At 35.5% G+C, this 23,864-nt stretch overlaps 3 protein-coding genes across 3 annotated transcripts; all 3 read right to left on the reverse strand.

Moving 5' to 3' along the window:
• Positions 1 to 305: 305 nt before the first annotated feature.
• LOC140882929 (glutathione S-transferase-like) lies at positions 306 to 1,497 on the reverse strand. The gene is made up of 3 exons (XM_073289192.1): positions 1,229 to 1,497; positions 1,037 to 1,085; positions 306 to 934 (listed from the first exon to the last, which is right to left on the reverse strand). Exons 1-3 carry the CDS (start codon positions 1,373 to 1,375, stop codon positions 492 to 494), a joined length of 639 nt encoding a protein of 212 aa, XP_073145293.1. The 5' UTR covers positions 1,376 to 1,497; the 3' UTR covers positions 306 to 491.
• Positions 1,498 to 3,749: 2,252 nt separating this feature from the next.
• On the reverse strand, positions 3,750 to 12,926 carry LOC140880023 (homeobox protein LUMINIDEPENDENS). The gene is made up of 13 exons (XM_073284070.1): positions 12,534 to 12,926; positions 12,363 to 12,390; positions 11,868 to 11,998; positions 11,217 to 11,566; positions 11,029 to 11,122; positions 10,852 to 10,945; positions 10,353 to 10,482; positions 10,226 to 10,277; positions 10,097 to 10,140; positions 9,944 to 10,026; positions 7,366 to 7,845; positions 5,300 to 5,835; positions 3,750 to 4,701 (listed from the first exon to the last, which is right to left on the reverse strand). Exons 1-13 carry the CDS (start codon positions 12,708 to 12,710, stop codon positions 3,958 to 3,960), a joined length of 2,943 nt encoding a protein of 980 aa, XP_073140171.1. The 5' UTR covers positions 12,711 to 12,926; the 3' UTR covers positions 3,750 to 3,957.
• Positions 12,927 to 14,455: 1,529 nt separating this feature from the next.
• LOC140880337 (zinc finger CCCH domain-containing protein 32) lies at positions 14,456 to 17,865 on the reverse strand. The gene is made up of 8 exons (XM_073284688.1): positions 17,423 to 17,865; positions 17,135 to 17,280; positions 16,797 to 16,844; positions 16,512 to 16,631; positions 16,101 to 16,391; positions 15,676 to 15,981; positions 14,860 to 14,980; positions 14,456 to 14,779 (listed from the first exon to the last, which is right to left on the reverse strand). Exons 1-8 carry the CDS (start codon positions 17,487 to 17,489, stop codon positions 14,775 to 14,777), a joined length of 1,104 nt encoding a protein of 367 aa, XP_073140789.1. The 5' UTR covers positions 17,490 to 17,865; the 3' UTR covers positions 14,456 to 14,774.
• Between the last annotated feature and the right edge of the window lie 5,999 nt (positions 17,866 to 23,864).

Below are 23,864 nucleotides of genomic sequence, written 5' to 3' on the forward strand. Positions count from 1 at the left end.
TTCATCAATACAATTGACAATGAATTTCGAATCTCAAATAGTTTTTTTCAAATTCATCTCAACTTCACGTTATTCCAAATGCTCTCCTCAAACACTTTCTTCAATCCAAACACAAGAAATCCACCCCATTGTTTCAAAAAATATCCATGAAATCATAACAGCAGTTACAGACGTTCTTTTCTACCATGATTTCTCAAGTAGCACGTCCAATATGTACTCCGGCTCATATCTGTGTATAAGATATTATTTGACATTGTGTTGATAAAATTTTTCAGTGTGTATGTGCATAAAATGAAGCCAAAACGTATAATAAAAGATGATATCCATTTAACAGCTCTACTGGCTGTAAATTTTGTTTCCATTACATCGATACAATCCTTACATAGTTCTAAAGACAACCAGACACACGATTGTAAGTCCAAACTCAAATCTGCAAACACATAAAGATGCCTTTATTCGGGGTGAAATGAAACACAAAGCAACAGATATCATCAATACTTGGCTTCAAGAGCCTTCTTCCAAGCCGGCCGGGCCAAGATATCGGCACACCAGGCACTAAAATGGGGTCGTGCATCAAACAAAGATTTAACCTTTGTCTTGTACAAGTTATTGATGACCGGGAGATGGTGCAGATCAGCCAATGTGAAGCTGTCTCCAGTCAAGTATTTCGATTCCGCCAATCGGGCCTCGTACACGTCAAGAACATCAGATAATTGGACTATCAATTGTTCCACAGCAGCTTCATCAGTAGTCATGCCCTTCACTGGCTTCACCAAGATCTCATAGGCAATCTTTTGTGCTGAAGCATCAAATTTCTGAACTTCCACTTCAAGCCATAAATACAGGGTTCCCAGTTTCTTGGGACCTTCGAGCAAGAGTGGAGTTCCCTTGTCAGCATACACATGAGCAATGTATTTAGTGATTGCTCTTGATTCTGTACACAAGATTTCCATATGTCAATCAAATGGGTCGTTGTAATTCTAAAAATGCCTCAAGAATTAGATCTATAGGCTAGCCAGGGAGTATTCAATATTACCATAGAGCTTCAAGTCTCCATCTTCAAAGCCTGGCACTTGACCAAATGGCTGCAACAAAATGGGAAGAAAGGAAGTAACAGTGTCAAATCAATGATGAATACTCCCCAAAAAAGCAAGATCTAAAAAATTTTCAAAGTTAAATCAACACATAGAGAAAACCAACAAAAGGGTTCTTGGGATCCATGGCTTACATTGATGGAAATGAAAGGTTCCTTCTTCTGCTCGCGACTTCGTAGATCGATCAGAACAGTATCATATTCAAGTCCTTTCTCTTCAAGGCAGACGATAACTCTCTGTGCCGCTGGAGAATGAGGGTTCCCATGAACCTTGATTGCCATGATCAAAATCACCTAATCAAACACCGCACCGAGCAAAGGATTTTAGAGTGAATCGGGATAGAAGATTAATGGGTATTTATCTTGATATTCAATGATCTCTCTCCAATAATTAATTTTCTCCACTTGGCCAATAAATTAGCAAATTAGTTGCATGATTGCAGCTCTCCAAGAATAATAAATGTTTACAATGTGAAAGTCGCCAAGAAAAGAAAAATTCTTTAGGCCCGGTTTGGTTTCAAAAGTCAGGCCAAAAAAACATTTTTTAAAGTGATTTTCAGTTAACAATGTATTTGGTTGACCAAAAAAGTGCTTAAAAAAGCACTTTTTTAAGTCAAAATTAGAGCTTTTTTAAAAGCCAAAAATTGTAACTTTTAGAAGCACTTATTTTAAAAAATCTCTAAAAAATCCAAACGGGCTCTTAATAAAACCTTTTGGCAGCTTGTAATTTTTTTATTATATATTTATTTATTATTTATTTATATTGTATATAAATATCAAAGTTCTAAAAAACATGAAGCGTGTCGAAGCGTGTGAGCCAAATTTCAAGCTTTTTAAGCTTAAACGTGATTACGCTTAAGCATAAAAAAAGTTTTTAATTTAAACTATAATTTTAGTCGTCTCAAACAAATCAAGTGTAATGCATTAATTCTTTGTGAGATTCTAATTCAATTTATTTCATCATTCATTTCATATCTCGTGTCATCGAACATAAACTAAATTAATTGATCTAATTTAAAACATTAGCGGTAAAATCCCTCAATATGCTATGCATTCAAATCATCACTACAATTGGCTATACAATATTATACATTTTTAAAATTGATAACAATCACTCACTAGTAAAAACGCTAATTTATAATCTATTTTCGTTTTATTAATCAATTTTGGTTTTTAGAAAAATCACATTTATGCGTATTTAATGACACTTGACATAGACAACCTATGTCGAACCGTTTTTTTTTTTACAGCTTTTGGCCAAAGCGAAGCGTTGCGAGGTTTAATCAAACTATTTAGAACATTGATAAATATATTGATAATTGAAGAAATTATAATAAATATAATGGCACATTTCTAGGATGTATCGTGGGAATGAGATCTGTCTTTGGGCAAAGGGGCAGGCAATTGTGATTTTCCTAGAAATTTGAATGGGAACGATTATGATTAGGTAGGCTACTCGGTCAAAAGATATGCTTTAACAGGATTTTTTACTGAAATCATTAAAAACAACTTATTTGAAATACATTTATTTCAAACGAAGTAAAAATATTGACACGTTTGATATCAAAATTATTAAAAAGTACTCTAAAAAAAATTATTAAAAAAGTATAATATTATGAAGGTATTTAAAAATATTTTTAAAATTTTATCATAAATATTAAAATTTATTACAAAAAAATCAAAATATTTCATACTTTAATTTAGAAAATTGATATTTTTGAAATTTTTTACTTTAAAAAATATTTAATATTTAATGAGTGAAGGAGATGGTGAAGATTTATAGAAATATACAAGATTATTTTGGAGAAGTAGGATTTTAAAAAATATATATTTTTTAAAGTAGAGTCGTCACAATTTTTAAAAAAACATCTTATAAACTTTTTTTGTAGAATTTATAAGCTCAATCAAACACACTTTAAATCAAATTTATGCTAAATTGTTGATAGAAACTACGTGACATATACTTATAAAATGATATATTGAATTTTATACAAAGTCAAAATATATAACTCATAGTTTCACCATTTTATGATCACCAAATTATGCACAAATACTACGTGTATCAAGTCAATAGCTATAATGATACATGTGGTTGATATTTTTTTTAAAATGGGATGACATGCTGTGCTCCTAAGCTATATGATAATACAGATTGAATTTGAAGATATTTTTCTCAAGTTTCTTGACTTCATATCATCATCAAGATTCGATTTTTAGTTGACAAATTGGTGGGGCCGGTAGATTAGAAGAGTTTCTCAAATATACTTGGCTAAGAACATATGACATTTAAAAAATCATCCTGTGATTATACAACTAATTAGGACAAATACGGATTAGGGAAACGCATGAAAGATAAGATGCGAGCATATTCCAGACCAGTTCAATATAGATATCCAAAAGCAGCATAGCACATGCATGCATTTCACATTCCCCCTGATTTATCGAGCAAAAAAAACATCTTGTACCCAGAGTCGCCGACTAAAGAAAAACTTAGGGTCGTAAAAACAAGAACAGCAAGAACGATGGGAGGGGATGAGGAGAAAAATCACGAATAATCGAGGCGAGAGATGATCATCAACATGATCAACGTGTTTAAGGGATCTGTTATTATCATTCCCTACAGAATAAACCATTTCATAGAACACGGCTTTCGACAAGAAGGGTGCGATGGTAATCTAACTCAAAATTTTCGGCAATCACAAATTTCTTTCCTTGCAGAAAAATTAAAGAACATTATGATCAGATGATATTTGTTCAGTTAAGACAGCAATGGAACCAACAGCTAACACCACTGTTGTAAATTAAATACAACACCTCTTTGAGCAACCAAAGAACTGCAGGAAAAACAAGAGCTTGTTTCAGGGTTATCTTCTGTAGTCACGCACGCCACCGGTTCTCTGGTCCCGGAAACCAGAAGACTGCGCCCAGTTCCGATGTGTCTGCCTATCTCTTTCGTTTCTTATGTTCACTCTCGGTTCGGGATAATTTTGGCCAGGAGTACGTTCATAACGTCTATGTGGGCTATTTTCTGGGCTCCATGATTCGAAATCGTGCCTCCCTGCGCGTTCATTTCTCTCCCAGGTCCCTGTAGGCACTGCAGCATGGACAGGGGCCACGGTGCGACCATTGTTTATAGTTGGATTCTTTTGATGGTAATTAATTGTCTCATAACCCGGTCTCGTGCTTAATGAATGGGGGACCATAGACTCCCGTGTGTAAGAAAGCTGTGGATGTAATGGTGCAGATGTGGGAGTCGGTAAGAGTCTGGTTGATGAAATGCCCAGAGACGCTGTCGACATATCGATATTGCCAAAGTTTTCAACCCGAAGTAAACTAGGTGAAGCATAATTAGAGTTGATTGCAGTATTCGGGTTTAGCATCATCTCTGGAGCCAAATGGTGTACATTGGAAGATTTGTTATGCATAAGAATATTAGCACGCGTCTGCGACTGAAAAGAGGATTGCATAGTCGATACTGACAAGGGGTGAGAGACAAAAACAGGGCCCCCGGGAATATGAGCAGTTTCCGGGGCTTGAAATGCACTGCCTTTTGCAGTTGTGTGCTGCCGCGAAAATGGGTTCCTCGTTAAGTCGCGCTTCACTCCATTCTGCAGTAAAATAAAAAAATTAATCAAATGTAACACATGAAAATGCAGGAGAAAATTATCCAACGCGACAAGCTTTTCATTATTCACTGATCACTGTTGAATGGTTTACTCAAGGTTCTGTGACTGTTTGGAAACTCGTGTTCCTGGAAACTCTACACGACATTCTTTCAACACATACTCCATTGACCCCTAAGCAGCTACCCTTCGAATTAAAACGATATATTCCAGTTCGATTTGTATTTTAATGAGCTAGAAGTGTGTAGTGCATCAATATGTGTATTTTCGGAGATCGACTCAAAAAAAAAAAACAAAAAAACCTTTACAGTGAAGTTTTGACTTGGAATTTTTTTTTAAAAAAAAGAGGGGGAAATTAGGCTATAGAATTTGCATAATTGCATAACGTTCTCGAGAACCTACGGCGTATTTGGAAGTTTGGAACACTTTCAATATATATTATTCGCTTCTATCCTTCCAAGTATTTGAAAAAGACCCAGGCAAACAAGTAAAAACGGGGGAGACTATTGTAGTTAAGTATGGTTACGAAAAAAATTCTATTAAATTTCAAAAGTTGTGTACACAATTTGCTTAAATTACGCACCGGCACAACGTCGGTTGATGGAGTTGGCGAGGGCAGCGAAACCTCAACTTTGTTGTCACCTTTGGGGCCTAAACCAGAAAAATTACTTAAAGAGTTGACCCCATTAACCTTAATCATATCAAGAAGCTTGACAGTCTCATTAGTCGATAAATCACCAGCCTGACCCGATGTCAATGCATAAACTAATTCCGGGTTTTTAAGCAACTCAGCTAGCAGTGCAAGATCGGGTTCAGGCACATTCCCCCCAGCATCACTCAATGTTATTGAGGCCGCAGCTGCACTTGACTCACAGCCATTACCAGAAACTTGTGGTGTTTCGAGTGGTTCAACATCTGGTAACTGCTCTACAGGAATTTCGAGTGTTAATGTGTCATCATAATCCATTTCCCTGTCCCAAGGTTCACTAGGGTTTGCGGGGATTTCTTGAACTGTCCGGTAAATTATTTCCCTGTCACGCCGTATTCTATTTTTCTGAACTTCAACTTCTTTGCTGCTTTCACCAGTACCAACAAGCCATGATTCCTCAATTTTCACTTCTGCGTGAAACAAACAGATGCCCGGAATGAACAAACGTGAGATATACGCGAAATCAAAAACTAGGATATAGCAACTAGTAACATAGGACAGATTACGGCCAATAAAAATCTTTTCCTGAAGTATCTGGTATGGTAGTTCAATAAGTAAAATTGTATATAAGACAAAAATAAATAAAGTGTCAAAGTTGACAGATATTTAAAGTCAGTGTATTGATATTCTGTTCGTGTTTGAATCTTTGCTCAAGCCATCCATTTATGCATTTCTCATATTGCTTCTTTGTTATATGGAGCGATCAACCGGACAAAATTGCATGTGTTGGAAAGGTGTAGTTAGATTAACTTGTCCATGGAATACTTTAAAATGCAGTGGTAATTATTTTCCGGCTTGAACACGAAGAACAAGTTTTATGCGGAAGTTAATACTGCACATCCTTGATCCTTTAATATCGTAGCATTGTGATCAAGTTCTCATATGTTTGAAGTTTGTTTTTCGCTGCAATTCAACATCAATGAGGGGAACGAATGGTTATTTAGCTGAGAGCAACATAGACTTCTTTTGCAGTACTTCGATTGTTACCATATGACATCTACCATTCCAAGTAAGAGCAAACGTCGTTTAGCAGAAGGGAAAGCGCAAACAATTAGCAACAAAAGGCTGGAGAAATTAGATGAGGAATGACCGCAGATAGCACCTCATGAATGAGGTGAAACAACAGTGGATAAGGAATAAAACGAGGAGAAAAATAATATAATACTTTTTTTTATAAGAAACGAGATCATATTATATAATATAATACTTGTACAACTGACGAAAAGCAGCTGTGGACAAGTCATAACACGGGAATACAAATAACATATTATTTGTGCTGAAAAAGCTCCACCACACTTCCCTTTCTTTTCTTCTGAGTTCTGTTACATTTTAAAAGTACGAGAAATTACAGACATAAGGATGGTGTTTCCATCAAAACATCAGATTGTTGTATTGCAATTCCTGCTATAATTAAGATTGTATATAATTCCGATCAAAAAGATTGTATATAATCCCAATTCATTTTTTAATCAAATTATTAGCTTCATTGATTGAAAAACGCATGCAACAGAATTTACAAAAAATGACGCCAATTAACAGGGGCCTAACAATGGCAAATTCTTACAAAAGGATGGAAAATATGCCAACTTTCATCAGCAAGTTCACCAAATGCATACGACCTTGGTAAAGCCAAGATTATTCACTAAATAAACCATAAAAAGCCAGGTCATTTGCCCTTGATTTTAGCAACTCATGATTTCTTAATACACTAGAACCAGGGTAAGGCAGCTGAGATGTCCACTTGGTTTTGAAAATGAAAAGAAAAATGCAAAACCAAGAACAATGGTGGTAAGGGAAAACTCTTATTTCAGTCAGTTAATGGTAATGTCTCCAAATGTTCACAAAATTCTGAAAGCAAGCCTACTGATCAATTAGATTGTAAACTTGAATAATCAGAGGAAAACAAGGACCACAAGAATGAGAGCAAAAGGCAACTGTACCTCGGGGTGTCCGCCATGTCAACGGGATAGTCTTGATCCTTTTCCATGGAGGTTCCTCCAAATTTGATCTAGTAGTTTCCCGTATGTCAGAAAGTTTGGATGTGGCATTATCAAGTTCCCTTCTCTCATCAAAATCTGCCAGAACAGGTTTAGGTATTGATGGTGGGACATTGGACTGGGAGGTGCCACAATTGTGTGGACTATCAAGATCTGCCAGAACAGGTTTAGGCATTGATGGTGGGACATTGGACTGGGAGGTGCCACAATTGTGTGGACTATCAGACTTCACTTGGGAATTATCATCACTCTTTGTATATTTACTTTGCATAAATTGGGTGCGCATTTTAGCTTTCTGTATATCGTCAGCGGAAAGTGGCCTGCTGTGAGTTGCAGGTGTGGATTTCACAATATGTGGGCTATTGGCGACTTTTCTTTGGCCAGGGGGCTCAACCATCACAACCTTTCTTCGCTCTCGCATTTCTGTAACTAGTTAAGGCATAGTATACAGAGTACAAAAAATAAAGGGAAAGGACATTCTGAATGGCTGGGAAGCAATCATCATGAAAAGGCAAAGTAGGGCAAATAATTTCAAAAGTGCATTTATACCCCACGTAAAGACATTAAGATATCGATCAGATACCAACAAATGAGAGAATGCATGCTTGGTAGTATTGCTCTCGCAACTGATCACAACCATAAATCATCAGTAAAAATTAAGAGAGCATTGAATATCAATGATCATGAGCTCATGATTTTGACTCAGTTTATGGCTAGATGTCAATTTTTTGTTTTAGACTTATTTCATTTGCATAACACCGTGAGATATTGATCCTCAATTGCACTGTTCACTTATTGCAACACCGATGCATGCGTATAACTTCAGTCTGCATACGTTACTTCGTAAACTATGACACAATTTTTATCCATACCACCCTCGAACTAATTCCTCCTATGTTGCTAACAGACCTCACCTTCCTTAGAGGTCTATGAGATGTATTTGCCGAAATTATGTGCATACATACACCCAAACTCTAACATAGTACCAATCAAATCTTTTTTTGTTTGCAATAATCAAAAACGTCCGGGTCAAGTTGGTTTTCGTCACATTGATGAAAACTTAACGTGCTTAATGGATATTAGAAAAGGTGGCAGATTAGTTTCTCCTGTTTCCCTCAGATTTCTCAACAGCTTAAAAACAAAAAAGTGATCCAGAAAAATGTTGAAAGGAGGTAAAAGCGAAGTATATCAATTCATGGAAGCGCAATACAGCTCTATTAAGTTATATTTTCCATATTCTCCAGCTGCAACAGAAGATTATTTATCAGTTATCACAGTTTTAAATCGTCAATAAACTGTCAAATAGCAGCTTTTTAATGAAGCCACAACAAAAACCAACTTGTGAAAGCAAGGATTTATGTTAATTTAATAAGTACAAGGTTGATATTTAAGCCACTAGATTTGTGGCCAGGGAAAAATTCCTAAATTTTTTTTTATCTTGATGATTAAACAGTCGAACCACTCGGTGACTAGAAAGGCTAGAAATTGCCATGCACCCACCCCAGAAGCCGCATCAATCCCATATTACACAAAAAACATGGGATTAAAAAGTGACCTACAAATTGGTAATACACAGTCCATGGAGGAAGCTGAGGCAATACAAGAAAACCTGAATCAAAAACTGAAAAATTCAGCTGGCCGTCCACTGATATCATATTACTTATCCAGAAACTCTTTTTGTTCCCCTCTCATCATCATTGTACAAGTTGTAGTTTATAGCTTTACAAAACCCAATAATTCTACCTTACCCCCAACGTAGGCTTTGGGTGGTTTCAATACAGAATTTCCCGGTGAAATATCATAAACCATAGTAGAGACATTGTGAGGTCGTTGTTTTACAGGACTCTTACTATCGACTCCAATAATGTGGCCAATGTTTAACATTTTGTTATTCCAGATTGGTTAATATTTATATTTTACTGAGAAAATAAGTGTTTAATTTCGTAAGAAGCTCAAATGAATTTGGAACAGAATAATTGAATGATTCATTTATTTTTATATAAAAATCAAGTGTAATTTTATCTATCAAGGTGACACTGAGGGCATGGAAATCTTTTTATAAATTGCCAAGGTTCCGTTTGAACATGTACTTTAAAAACGTTTTTATTTTTTATAAGTGAAAAGAACTTAAAGCATGTGTTAGGACAAAATTTATGTAAAATGTTTTTGAATTTTTTTTAAAAGTGTTCAAATATAGTTTTTAAAAAACAATTAAAAATGTTTTTAAATGTTTTTAAAATGGAAGACAATGATGAATATCAAAACATTACTTATGAAATGTTAAATTGTTTTACAGAATAGTTGTCTAAACACATATTTGTTCTTAAAACAACTTTTAAAACATTTTATAAAATTTATGAAAAAACACTTTTATAAATACGTTTTATAAGTATTTATCCAAAAGGAACCCAAATTTTAGAATATTAATGCACGTCAATCCCCAACCAACGGCTCCCGCATAGTCCCGAAAAGAAAATCAAGCATAGTTTTCCAGTTAGTTCATAGGTGATAAGAAGGATACGAGATGACACGACACCTCGCCGTTTATTAGATTCCTCTCCTGCTGCCGCAAGCAGCTTCAATTTCTGCGGAGATTCCAACTTCCTGGGAAAGAAATCCAGACTAAAAATAAATCCCCAAAAAAGTTTGCAAACAAATCGGTGTCAGTGGATACCTGAAGCTGATTGCATTTCCATTTGTTATTTTTAGATCTGCTCCCTGTAGTATTAAGAAGACCAGTGAGCAATTTTATCAAATTTAACACATTTTCGAAGATTTTGAAGTTAGATACGGGGACACTCACTAAACAATCAACATTTGAATCCCAAGTTTCATTGCCCATGACTTCTTTAATGCTGCCACAGACAACAAAATAATTTTCAAAATACTTGAAACAGCACTTTCTACAAATACAAGTTAAATGGACTTGCCTCTGCTTCAATAGCATCTCATCCTGTGCATCACCGACAGATTTGTTACCATTGAGTTTGTTTGAAGATTGGCTGGTTGCAAACATTTTACTCCACGTAGATAATAAAATTCTTGCCCTGTTCGAGATGTCTGGTCTTCAAATCAGAAAAAAATGAGACAACTAGCCGGAAAAAAAAAACCCGGGAAATAGTCAAACTCTTTAAGTGGTAAAAATAATAGACAGTCAATTGTGCATTGAACCATCCATGCAAAGACAATTTATTCATTAGTGATAAAATGCCAAAAAGTAACAAAACTCCGTGATGTACAGGTTACAAGCCTAAAAGACTATATTTGATATCCATGCATCCATTTTACAGTCTAGAGATGATTACAAAGGCATTTTGAAGACAGTCGACTGATTTATTGTACACGACAACATTCAGGAAAGCATAGATAAAAGACTATCAGAGTCCAGAGACATGCATAGATGATAAAACTAGTAGCAAGAGCATGCACCTGATACCCTGTAAAAACGTAGTTTATTAACGCTTTGTAATATAGCTGACATATGCACGGGGAGAGCCTTGCGTAATGGCAAATGACAAAGCACCTGCAAGTACAGGAATATCCTTTTGAGCTATTGATGGCTATGGAAATAAAGAATGCAGTAAATCAATAATATGACTGAACCACCTTCAGAACAATGTTGAGAACACTCGTTTGTTCTTCCATAGCAGCTTGACTCAGCCATGTTGCTAATATCATCACTCCGCCTTTGACCAAAAACCTGGAAATACAAAGAAATTAGATCATGCCGGAAAAACTAACTATTCGCATAAATCATCACAGTCAGTGATTCAACAAGGACAAGTTTAAAGTACCATTGAAGTACTGAGATTTTTTCAATCTGTAAAATCCACTCCAGCAATTTAACCTGTCCAGAGAAAGATTCTTCACTCCTCATCAAGCGAAAGATATTGTCCATAAAATGCGTATCCGACTTGTCTTTGCCTAATGGGACCACCTCAGGCTGCATCAATTGAGATGATCCTTCGTGACTATCGGGAGCTACTGAGTCTATCGGAACAGGTTCTGCAGACACATTTGGATATGATGTTGAGGGTGTCCCATCATGACTCTCATCACAGGTCCTAGATCTGTCAGCCTTCTCTCCGGATGATCTGAGGAAGTTCCTAACTCTTGATCGCTGACCAGTAAAGAACTCCCGGACCTATAAGGTATAAACATAGGGTGAGCATTCTGTAACTGACTAACTGTTTGAAATCACCAAATTCAAATTTCTGCAGAGCATAGAATCACACACGTAAGTTAAAGGAAACTAGTTTTTAACAGACCCTAAATAAACTTTGTTGTCATCGTAACAAGTATATGTTCGCATTTAATGTTCAATAAGCCCCTGAGATAAAGTTAAAATAGTATCATAAGCGCTCAGCTCATCGAACTTCTGGATGGCAGCAACTGCCAGCTACAGGTCGAGATGCCAGAGAAAACCAAAAAGAGGATGAAGAGACCTGAGTAGCCGTAACCCCAAATTGGGCACTGATTTCCCGTGTTTCCCTCTTGCTAACTGCATCTTTGATAGAAAATACAAACTGCAAGTACTGTACAGCCTTTGGATTCAACAAATCTCTAGGTCGCTTTCCTATAAATAAAAAAAAAAGACACAGTCAAGTAGAACAAAGATGAGCAAATCTACCATTTTAACAAAAGTGGACAGACAACAAAACAGCGACAAAATCTATCAATTTCATAGCTGTAGATCCATGCATATGGTCCACCAATCTTGTTATATCATATTTATCCAAACATGAGACAATATCTAAATCCAATACCGATTGCTCATTGAGAATAGTGGAAGAGATCTTTTAGCACATCAAATAGATTCATTAATCAATGACTGAATAGAAGCCTTAATTGAATCCCAAAACAAATTGGGTATGCAACAACAATAATAATAATAATAATAATAATAATAATAATAATAATAATAATAATAAAGAACTCACCGATTTTAATAGATAGCGCTCCAGCAGCCTGCATGAATTTATTAAGCGTGATCAGCAAAAGAGAGAGGAACAAATGAGGCGAAAAACAGTTGATTATAAAAAAAACACACACAAAAACAAAAAAAAATAATTTTTGCCGAGGAAATTAAAGAAATGAATAACCGTACAAACCATTTCTTGGGACAGGGGATTAACGCCAGTTAATTTACATTGGGTGGCAACAATTTTTTGGAGCTTTTCAATCTGCGTCTGAAAAAGATCGTTCTGAGCTTCCAACAACTCTTGATACGACGTCGCGGACATCTTCGACACGACCAATTCCAATTCATTGCCCTTCGAAGACTCCATTCCCTATCTCGACGGCAGAAGTGAAAAATCCCTACCAGCTTGAAAATTGATATTACCAAAAAGGATCGAAATCGTCGAATCACGAACCCCCAAAGTTCAGAATTTCAGATTCTGTCGAATCAGACTACGATTAAGAGAAACGGAGAAAAGATGAGGACGATTTCGAAATTAGGGTTGGTGAACGAAAAGTTGTAAAATAAGTCCGGCCCTCGTACGAATACGATACGTTGGGAAAATACTTGTTTGCAAATAAATTTTAAATAAATTAATAATTCCAATAAATTTATAATAAGTTTTTACAAGACGTCTTCGTATAAGTTAAAAGTCTCGTTAGTATTATATAAAATAATATTAATGATATATTCAATATATAAAATGATAGATTATATTTGATTTCATTTGATTGATTAAATTTGATAGTTAATATAGTATTTGATTTGATTGATAGATTATAGTTTATTTAATTTGATTGATTAAGTTGTATATAAAAATTATAAATTAAAATTTTATTTTTTTAATAATAATAAAATATGAATAGTATTATTTATAAGGATAATATAGTAATTTAAATTCAATGATTTGATTGATATAAAATAAATAATTAATAGATGAATAAATAATATGACGAGAAGAACGCGACATTGAATAAGATAAATTATACCTAGATTAATAATATAGGCTACCAGACAGAGCCGTAGAGTTTTATATAGAGTTTTGATATGTTGTTTACCCATCGAGTCCACCTTCGTGTCAACCATTGATGCGACACTCAACTATTGAATGTACAATTCATCACATCCAATAGTTAGTGACATTTAATTGGTGGACATAGAGGTGAGCACGATGCGTAAGAACATATCAAAATTGGTTTTATATATATCGATATTGACTCTGAAGTTATAATTTATAGATATAAATACTTGTTAGTAAAATATCATTTTATTGTTTTGTTTTTCCTTAAAATTTTAGTCTAGTTGGCTTTCCTTACAATTTCTCTCGTTGTATTTAAAACTTAAAAGCTTTAGTGTTCATTTCTCTAATTACAGCAAAAAATTATCAAGTTATTGTCACTAATAAGAGTGTTTTTCATGTAATTGATTATGTAGGCTTCATAAGTCTATTTATTTTCTCAGACGTATTAAGAAAAATCAGTAGAAAAAAATTATATATGTACTTATTTATCCATCTTTAATTTATTAAAAAAATAGTTATATGTTTTCAAGACATAGTTAACAAGCATATTAAGAAAAAAAATAAACCGAGACAAAGATAATCACATATTTTACCTAAAAACTTTTAAAGTAATTTGCATTTAAACGTCCATATGATCAGCATAGATAAAATCAAGTCTTACTCCACGAAAACAAAAAAAAAACTTGTGAGATGATATCGCGTCTCGATTTTTATGAAACGAAGATCTTATTTAGTTCATTCATAAAAAAATATTTTTTTTAAAGATGTCAAAAATATTATTTTTATTGTAAATATAAGCTGCTGAATTGATCTTACTTCAAACAAAAATTTGAGGCTCGATTTTTGTAACTCAAAGTTGGAAGTAATTTTCATGTCTCTATTTGAACTATTGCTAAAAAATGATATATATAATAATTATATTATATTAATAAATATTAAAATTCAATAAGTATCAGGAATTATAAATAATTCGGACTAAAAACACCTTGAACAAATCCGAATTCGGCCAAGGAGATGCACCAGCACTGGAATAATTGGATAATCATATAAATTCATGTGTCTGATCAAACATAACTAAATAGAAAAAACAACCACAACACAGATCTCCCCTTAACGTTCAATATAAGCCGATTAAATAACGTATGAAGTTTCAACTCTTTACATGCCATATCTCAACACCCCAAGATATATCGTTGTTCGAACAAATTTTTCACAGATCCGAGACTGAAGAGGGTGTTGCAGAAACAAAAATAAAAAAAGAGAGTAATACAGCAACTGAGTACATTCATCATGATCTGTTCTTCTGGTTTTATTCCATTCACAATTGAATCGAAGAAGAGCCGACAAATGAACCACTGGAAGCGTTTGCATTTATCCTGCGGTTGATCGATCAAAATGAATAATAAGTTTGTATTAGGTGGTATACTAACGGGTGTGTGACCGAGTAGGAGTGTACCTGGCATTTCAGAATAAGAAGAAGATGGGCTATATTTTACGGTTGTTGGATGATCGAATTTGCATGTACGCCCAAACTTGCAGTGTCCATTCTGCAAATAAAAACTGCAGGCCTGCATCCCCTGTTTATCCCAAATCACAAGAATCAACTATCTTCACGCCGATTGGTTAAGAAGAAGAACTGTTTTATGACCTTTTAACTTTGCATTTTCTAGCAACCAACCCCGAAACTTCCCTGATTGTGGTTCTTTGATCAAATTAGTTGGTCGAAAGTTCTTAACACTTGAGAACCTTCCATCGGTGTTTTCACATTCAAATATTGAATTTTGTACGTGTCAGCAAGGTAGCCCAAGAAAAACAAAAAAAGAGAGAGGTAACAAACAAGAATCATAAAATTGCCACTTTTGTCCATTTAAAATCATGATCCGGCCAATCCCGATTCACTCAAATACAGGCGCAAAATTCATGCCACTAAAAGCAAAGACTAGTGCATCCATGTCTTGAAAACTACAAAGCTAAATAACCACTTCATCGAGAAATAAAAAATGTTCACAGTACCAAATAAACCATGACAAAAACTAATCATTCTCACAATGTTCCCTCGGATTGGACTTGAGTCCATCCAATGCTCTGCTTAGGTGAGTGAAACTCAGGAAGGCACAAATTATGAAGTTCTCGACAAATATGTACATACAAAGACACACGCACAAAAACATATATGCAAACACAAGTGTGCATTAACAGATAATTAGCAACAGCAATCATGGTCTTTCGTTTTATTGAAATCAACGAGGTCGTAAAAAGAGACCATACTTACCGGGCGTAGAGGAAGCCCCATGGGGCTAAGAGCACAATTAATCTTCGACACGAGCCAGTCCGGTGGATGGTTATACCTACACGATGACCCATATTTACAATCCCCAGTTTTCATGTAGTAGTTGCAATTGGGCTGTCCAGGTCTTTCTGGAAACTGAAGTTCCTTATTTATATTGCTCGAAGAAGGTAACTGGGGATAAACTCCTGTAATGGCAGGTGCAGAAGAACCTAGCTGCGACATTCCGTACATAGAAGGTGCCCCCACTGAGGGTTGAGCACCAGGTGACGGTGTAGGGCTTACTGCTCCCTGGACCAGTAAAACCGTCTACATGTGAGCATCACTAGATAAGGATAAAAAACTTACATCATAAGATCACAAAATCTATAAGTTCAACTAGTGTAGTAGAAAACACAATAAGAAGCTACCGAGTATGGATTCCAATTTGAAATAGGAACCACTCCAGGGTGAAGTAGCATGGGACCATAAGCACCAGCAACGTAAGAACCAGGAACTAGAGGGGGCCTCGCAACCCTATAGCTGGTCGATGAGCTATCATACTGCTCAGGAGAAACAGAAGAAAGAGACTGCATGTTCGCATAAAATGGACGTGCAGATGCAGGCACAGCTGAACCAGCTGGTTGAGGATGATCAAATTTACATGTTGTACCAAATTTGCATTGCCCCGATTTCAAATAGTAGGAGCACTCTTTCTCCCCCTGTTGAGAGGAGAACTGACATGATCCTTATAATTAAAAGAACAAAAACTTCTTTTTTAACAATAAATAAACTTTCATGTGATGTGTATATATGCATATCCATCCACAAAGAATTATTACCGGTCGTAATGGATATCCATAAATATTTAGAGGTACATTGGTCAATGATCCACCCGCATTTTTGGGGTGATTAAACTTGCAGGACACACCAAATTTACAGGTCCCTGTTCTTAAATAATACTGCACATTTCGCCAGAACAAATCAGTAACGAGTATGTATAATACAATGAATGGTGCAGTCATCCACATCTGATTAGATCATTAAACAATCCAAACGCAATATAAATATAAAAAATTCAAATAAGCTCAGCTCAATTAATCGCTTGAAAACAGACAGCCGGGTACCTGACATGCTGGCTCCCCTACTCGCTCCGGAAACTCTCCAACTCCAAACTGTTCAAAATGAATTAAACAGCTTAAAGAATTTACAGCTACCTTATAAATAACCAGTGAACCATAAACTAAAGTCAGTAGATCAAAAACAAGACGCCCATTATCGAACCAAGAACTGGGTTAACAAAATTCGAAATCTTTCTTCAAAACCTTCCAAATACAGAACTCGAATCAAAAGAGGAAACACCCATGAAAAAGAATAGCACATCAAAACCCCTGAACAATGCAAGAACCACCGACAAAAGATCAAGTAAAGTAAAAACCACAGAGTTCCACGATCAGGGGCGTACATCGCTGCCGCGATCCCGGGGGTGATGAAACCGGCACTTGGCACCGTACCCACACGACCCGGTCCGCATATAATACGCACAGTCGGCCTGACCCGGTCTATCCGGGTACACTTCTCTCTCCCAAAAATTGAACCTCCGCATTGATTCTACATTGGTAAAAAAAAGACAACCACGTGATCAAGAAATCCTTCTTCCACAACCAAAACCCTAAAAAAAAAAACAACAATCATCCACATCCCAAGCAAAAAGAAACACAAGAAAGAAACCCGAAATCCGAACCCAACCCACCTCTCACACCAGCTTCTTGACCCCACTCCCCCTGTTGCTGACCCGACTGCGACCCGTACAGCTCCATTCCTCCTCTCAACTCCACACAACAAAAAAAAAAAGAAAAGGGTAACCAAACCAAGAATCCTCTCCTACAAAAGTCCTATTCTTCTTAATCCCACTACAATGATGGATCAATCGCCCGCTATCTTTATACTACGTACGAGGAGGAAAGAAATTCCCAAACAGTGGAGAGTGAGTTCTTGGTTTTCTTTTCCTTCTTCCCAAATATTATTAATATTCTTATTATTATTATTATTCCCCACAGTGTGATTCTTGAATTGAAAGTATAATAATAATAATAGTGTGTTTTTTCGGGTTCGTACGATCGTATTTATGCGGTCGCTCTCCCCCCCCTGCTTCCCGTCAAACGATTTTTGCTTTCGCTTTTTTGGGCTCCTCTCTCTCTCTCTCTCTCTTTGGTATTTCCCCTACAACTTTTTCGTCCGTTTGCGTACCCGCCAAATGTGTGAAAGAAAGCGGGTTCAGCATTTATTGCAAAAGCGCGTTTTTTGTTTCTCCTCTCCATTTTGGCTTAAAAACGGTAGTTGTATCTCACCACCCCTGACCGACACTCTCTTTTCCTCTCTTTCTAATATACATATTTCACCTATTTCTCCACTTTGCATCCAATCATTTTCAATATATATATGATGTTTTAATATTATATTTCAATGTGTCGGCGAGATTATAATATTTCTAAACCTTTTTGCTACCCAGTAATTGGTTCTAAAGCATGCATTATCCTACACATTACTGAGATTTGGCTTTCGTTAAATTTGTGGAACGATTTCATTGGGCCACTTTAGGTGCTTGGAGATTTTATTTCTTGTTAATTTTTCATAATTTTGATGACTGAATGTTGTTTATTTTTGTTTCGTGTCTTTTATCAGTGACTGAGTGAGGCTTGGAAAGTTGGAAGTGGCAGTAGTAGGTGCATTTATTGTATGGCTATAGGGTGTATGGTTGTAGGCTGTTCTTTTTTTGATATTGTGATCACTTCAAATCAAGAAATGCAATTAATACAAGTTTGATCCATTAAATTTGAGTAAATAATTTTGTAATTATTAAATATATTTAAGTATGATGTAGAACAATATGGAATAACTAATAATAATAATAATAATAATAATAATGTATTGTTTAATGGATTAAATTTGAAGAAAGATGATAAATTAGGAATATAAATAAAAGAATTATGTAAATGATAAAAATGTAACTTTAATTCGATGATTTGATTGAGGTGGATAATTGATCAATACACAAAATTGCGACCAAGTAGAACAAATCAAATTACAATTATATGCTCGCAAGTCATGTTCAATATGGAGATAATAGTCTAACAATATATCAACTTTTCTTAGCAAGTATTTGATCAGATTACTTGATTAGTCAACTTGAAACTCACAAGCGCCTAAAATCCAAATCTATGATTGGGATTTGTTCAGATGGATCTTGGATTAGCCGAGTTTTGTTCGGATGGTTGGGAAAGTTATATCGTCCGTCGTATAAATAAACAAAAGAAATTTATAATAATTTTTTTAAAAAATATTTTCAAACATAATCTTAGAGCCCTTTTAGATTTCATAGATATTTTTTTTTTTTTTTAAAAAGTGCTTTTTAAGTTAAAATTTTTTGCTTTTGAAAAAACTTTAAATTTGACTTAAAATGTATTTTTTTAAGTACTTAAATGACCATCCAAACATCTTATAAATTAAAAAAAAATGCTTTTCTGGTTTGACTTTTGATACCAAACGAAACTTTAATTCAACAGTAACTTATTTAAGTATCGAAATGATGTTAAAAAATGTATCTTGTACCACACGACGTTGAAGCCTAATTATGTCAAGTACATCTTAAACAACCATCTTTCTTCTCAACACTAGTGATACTGAAAGAGTTCAATTCTCTGCCTATTATTCTTCTACCAAAGCAATGATCGATCATGGCACGAAAGAGAAATATTACCAAGTCGATGTTGCCTCTCTTTATTAAAATTAATAATAAAGTCAAGTAACTGAAAAATTACAAAGGTTAACGTCTGAGAGTTCAATTCAAACTACGAATCCATTTGACCCAACACCTACTTCTTATATTTCTATATATCCATCGTGGTGGGTGATGGAAATATATTATTCCCATTTCATAAAAAATCTCGTTACACGGTCATACGGATTAATTTCGTAAAACAAATTTCTTATTAGAGTCATCAGTAAAAAAAAATATTACTTTTTTATTGTAAATATGAGTACGATCGATACATTTAACAGATGATATCTTCTCGCAAGAAACTCACTCTCCTATTTTAGACCTTCTAATAACCTTTTTTTTCTTGGCCATTCGATCTTTGAAATTGTATATATCGATCGATATTCCAATCATTGTGAAAATTTTTCAGTCATTTATACTTGACTCCATTTAGTTTTGAATTTTATATATCTACTCTTTAATCGTACTTCCACTACAAGAAAATCATTGGAATAACCACGATTTTGAAAAAACCGTTGCTAAATTTAATCACGGTTGTTAGAAACCGTGGTTAAAACCCACGATTTTCAAGCGTGTTAATTAGCCACAACTTTCAATAATAGTAGCTAATTCAGCGACAATTTTGAAAAAAATCGTGGCTAAATTTAGCCACGATTTATTAAATAGCCACGAGTTTCCAAAATTCGTGGCTAAGTTTAGTCATGGTTTATGTAAAATCGTGGCTATTTTAGCCACAGTTTTATCAGAATTAATAGAGCGAAAAAGGAAACCAGAAATCTTCATTGAGATTCAAACGGAAGAGAATTCCAAAATGCAATACAACCAAGTGTGATTGAATGAATCAAAAGTTACAGAAGAAACCGCCAAAAAGCTATTTATACATATAAGCAAAACAAGAGAAATGCGACTTTTACTTCCTAATGTATAAAGGCGTGTTTTTATTATTATGTACTTTAATACTCCCCCTCAAGATGGAGAATGTATGTTATGAACACCCATCTTGGATAGCAATGTACGGAACTGATTTGGCAGCAAGGACTTAGTGAACAGGTCCGCAAGTTGCAGATGAGAAGAAATGTGCAAGGCTTTGATGATACCCTGCTGGATCTTCTCTCGCACCACATGGCAATCAATCTCGATATGCTTGGTGCGTTCATGAAATACAGGATTAGATGCAATATGAATTGATGCTTGATTATCACAAACAAAACAACTCGATTAGGATAAGAAACATGCAAATCTTTAAGCAATGATAGCAGCCAAGTGATTTCACATGTTGCACTAGCCATGGAGCGATACTCTGCTTCTGCAGATGAACGTGACACCGTTTGTTGCTTCTTAGACCTCCATGATACTAAAGATTCACCAATGAGCACACAAAAACCTGTAATAGAACGACGTGTAACCGGACAAGTTGCCCAATCAGCGTCTGAAAAGAAAGTAAGCTGCAGAGAAGACTTAAAACTATAAAACAACCCTTGACCGATGGTGCCTTTAATGTATTTAAGTACTGAATAAGCAGCTTGCAGATGTGCATCTCTTGGGTTAGCAACGAACTGACTTAGCCTATTCACAGAGTAAGCTAAATCTGGTCTGGTGATAGTCAAATACAACAGCTTCCCAATAAGTTTTTTATACATGATTGGATCAGACAGTAACTCTCCTTCTTCACAATTAATCTTCATATTAACATCCATAGGTGTGCTGCGTGACTTACAACCAGTGAGTCCCACTTCCGATAGCAATTGAAGAGCATAATGTCGTTGACAAATAGATATGCCACAAGCTGACCTTGCCACTTCTATGCCCAGAAAATACTTCAAATCCCCCAAATCTTTCAGTTTAAAGTTACTGTTTAAGAACACTTTGAGATCTTCTGCTTCTTGTTTATTGTTAGTGGCAATTACAATGTCATCAACGTATACGAGTAATGCCAAAAAAATATCACAACGTGTTCTAACAAACAGAGAATTATCTGCATGGCTTTGTACAAAACCAATACTCAGTAAAGTAGAAGAAAACTTGGCAAACCACTGCCTTGAGACTTGTTTAAGCCCATAGATCGATTTATGCAACTTACAGACTGGATTATTGGGTAAAGGCTCCCCCTTTCGTTGATAACCCGAAGGTAAAGACATATAAACTTCTTCAGAAAGATCACCATGCAAAAAGGCATTGTTGACATCTAATTGAAGAAGAAACCAATTGTGAATGGAAGCTAAGGCTAACAAGGTCCGAACAGTAACCAATTTGGCGACAGGAGAGAACGTTTCGAGATAGTCTATCCCTTCTTGTTGCGTATAGTCTTTGGCAACCAACCGTGCTTTATATTTTTCTAAAGAACCATCAGCCTTAAGCTTGACCTTGTAAACCCATTTACAACCCACAACACTTTTCTGAGGAGGTAAAGAAACAATGGTCCAGGTACCATTGTTTTCAAGTGCTCGAAGTTCATCAGTCATGGCTTGGCACCACACTGGCTGAGCAGCAGCTTGAGCAGATGTTTGCGGTTCAGAAATGGCAGAGACAGTATGAATAAAGGAACGATGTGATCTAGAAAGTTTCTGATCACTAAGCACTAAGTGCATAGGATGAACTGTAGGAAAAGATGAAGGAAGAGAAGAAGTAGCATAACAATGAAAATCACGCAAATGAATGGGTTTTTGTGTGACCCGATGAGAACGTGTCAAAGAGGGTTGGTTTTCTGGAAAAAAATGTGTAAGTTCATTGGAGGATGATGGAGCAGTAGACTGGTCTGGAAAAACAGAATCAAAGAAGGAATCTAAGTCTGGAGCAGTAGAAGCTTGATCCTTAAAAGGAAAAGAATTCTCATGAAAAATCACATCACGGGAGATATAGACCTGATTTGTCTCCAGGTTTAACAACTTATAAGCCTTATAGCCTTGTGGATAACCCAGAAACACAGATCGTATAGCTCGAGGTGAAAACTTATGGCGATGGGAAGGAAGAGTGGAACCATAACATAAACATCCAAATACCCTTAAATGATCATAAGAAGGATTTTTATCAAAGAGAAGGTGAAAAGGACTTTTGTTAGATAAAAATGAAGATGGTGTCCTGTTAATGAGATATACTGAGGTGAGAATGCAATCCCCTCAATATTCTAGTGGAATGTTTGATTGAAACACTAATGCTCTAGCGACATTCAAAATATGTTGATGTTTGCGTTCAACTACAGAATTTTGTTGTGGTCTTTCAACACATGAATGGTAAGAAAGAATCCCTTCATTTTCAAAGAACTGGGAGAAGTTCAATTCAGGAGCATTATCAGATCTTACAGATTTGACCTTCTGTCCGAATTGATTATGCACCATCTTACAAAATTGAGGAATGATATTGACTACATCAGACTTGGATTTAAGAAGGTAAACCCATGTGAAACGTGTATAATCATCAACCATTGTCAAAAAATACCTATAGCCTTCAACACTTAAAGTCTGAAACGGTCCCCAAATATCAATATGAATCAATTGAAAAACAGTATCATGACGAGAATTATTTGAAACAGAAGATAAACGCTTTTGTTTGGATAAATGGCACGTATCACAAACAAGAGAATAAGTCTGTTTTATTGAAGTAGGATGCAAGACTTTATTTACAGTAGCAAGCTTTGAAAAAGAAGGATGACTCAATCTATAATGCCATAGTTCAGAAGCACTAAAGTAAACATTACAGATTGCTGGAGGAAAGTCTTGAATTTGAGTGTTCAGAATGTATAGATTTCCAACTCTTCTACCCATCCCAATCATCCTGTCCTTGGTAAGATCCTGAATGTGACATAAATCATGAGAAAAGGAAACGAAACAAGATATTTGTGTAGTTAATGAGCTGACAGAAAGCAGGTTAAAACAGAATTGAGGAACAAACAAGACATTGTCTAAAACCAATTTAGATGTCACTGGAACTTAGCCAACATGTGTGGATGATACTATGGAATTGTTTGGTAAGGTAACACGAGATATTTTGGGTTTAAAAGAAGAAAAGAGATTTAAAGAGCAACAAATGTGATGTGTTGCACCCGTATCAAGAACTCAGTCAGAAGCAAGATTAGAACTAAATCCAATGGATAAAGAATGAATACCATTTGAGAAAGAAACAGACGATTCTGCCTGCTGATTGGCCATTGTGTTTCCATGCCCTGACTGAAGTTTTGAGCTCAAAAATGCAATGAGTTGTCTGCATTGGTCGGGATTCAAAGAATCTTCCATCTTACTCATGGATGCATCAGGAGTCACAAAGGACTTATTTACTTGCAGCCGTCCATCATTCATAGGAACATCAATATAAGCATGAGTATAAGCTTGATTTGCTCTCATTCTTCCATCAGTCGGTTGCATCTGTATATACCTAGGATGACCAGGAGGATATCCATGAATCTTGAAACATTTATCAA

Source organism: Henckelia pumila, chromosome 2 (assembly GCF_033568475.1).
Source record: "Henckelia pumila isolate YLH828 chromosome 2, ASM3356847v2, whole genome shotgun sequence".
Lineage (NCBI taxonomy): Eukaryota > Viridiplantae > Streptophyta > Magnoliopsida > Lamiales > Gesneriaceae > Henckelia > Henckelia pumila.

Excerpts from the sequence above, each read along its gene's own strand:
- LOC140882929 (XM_073289192.1), bottom strand. The coding sequence starts at position 1,375 with ATGGCAATCAAGGTTCATGGGAACCCTCATTCTCCAGCGGCACAGAGA. Across the intron at positions 1,086-1,228 it reads AACCTTTCATTTCCATCAAT|CCATTTGGTCAAGTGCCAGG; the intron begins GTAAGCCATGGA and ends ATTTTGTTGCAG. Across the intron at positions 935-1,036 it reads TGGAGACTTGAAGCTCTATG|AATCAAGAGCAATCACTAAA; the intron begins GTAATATTGAAT and ends TCTTGTGTACAG.
- LOC140880023 (XM_073284070.1), bottom strand. The coding sequence starts at position 12,710 with ATGGAGTCTTCGAAGGGCAATGAATTGGAATTGGTCGTGTCGAAGATG. Across the intron at positions 10,483-10,851 it reads ACGTTTTTACAGGGTATCAG|ACATCTCGAACAGGGCAAGA; the intron begins GTGCATGCTCTT and ends TTTGAAGACCAG. Across the intron at positions 10,027-10,096 it reads GGAAATGCAATCAGCTTCAG|GAAGTTGGAATCTCCGCAGA; the intron begins GTATCCACTGAC and ends TTTCTTTCCCAG.
- LOC140880337 (XM_073284688.1), bottom strand. The coding sequence starts at position 17,489 with ATGGAGCTGTACGGGTCGCAGTCGGGTCAGCAACAGGGGGAGTGGGGT. Across the intron at positions 16,392-16,511 it reads ATGGATATCCATTACGACCG|GGGGAGAAAGAGTGCTCCTA; the intron begins GTAATAATTCTT and ends TCCTCTCAACAG. Across the intron at positions 14,981-15,675 it reads TGGGGCTTCCTCTACGCCCG|GGGATGCAGGCCTGCAGTTT; the intron begins GTAAGTATGGTC and ends TGGGATAAACAG.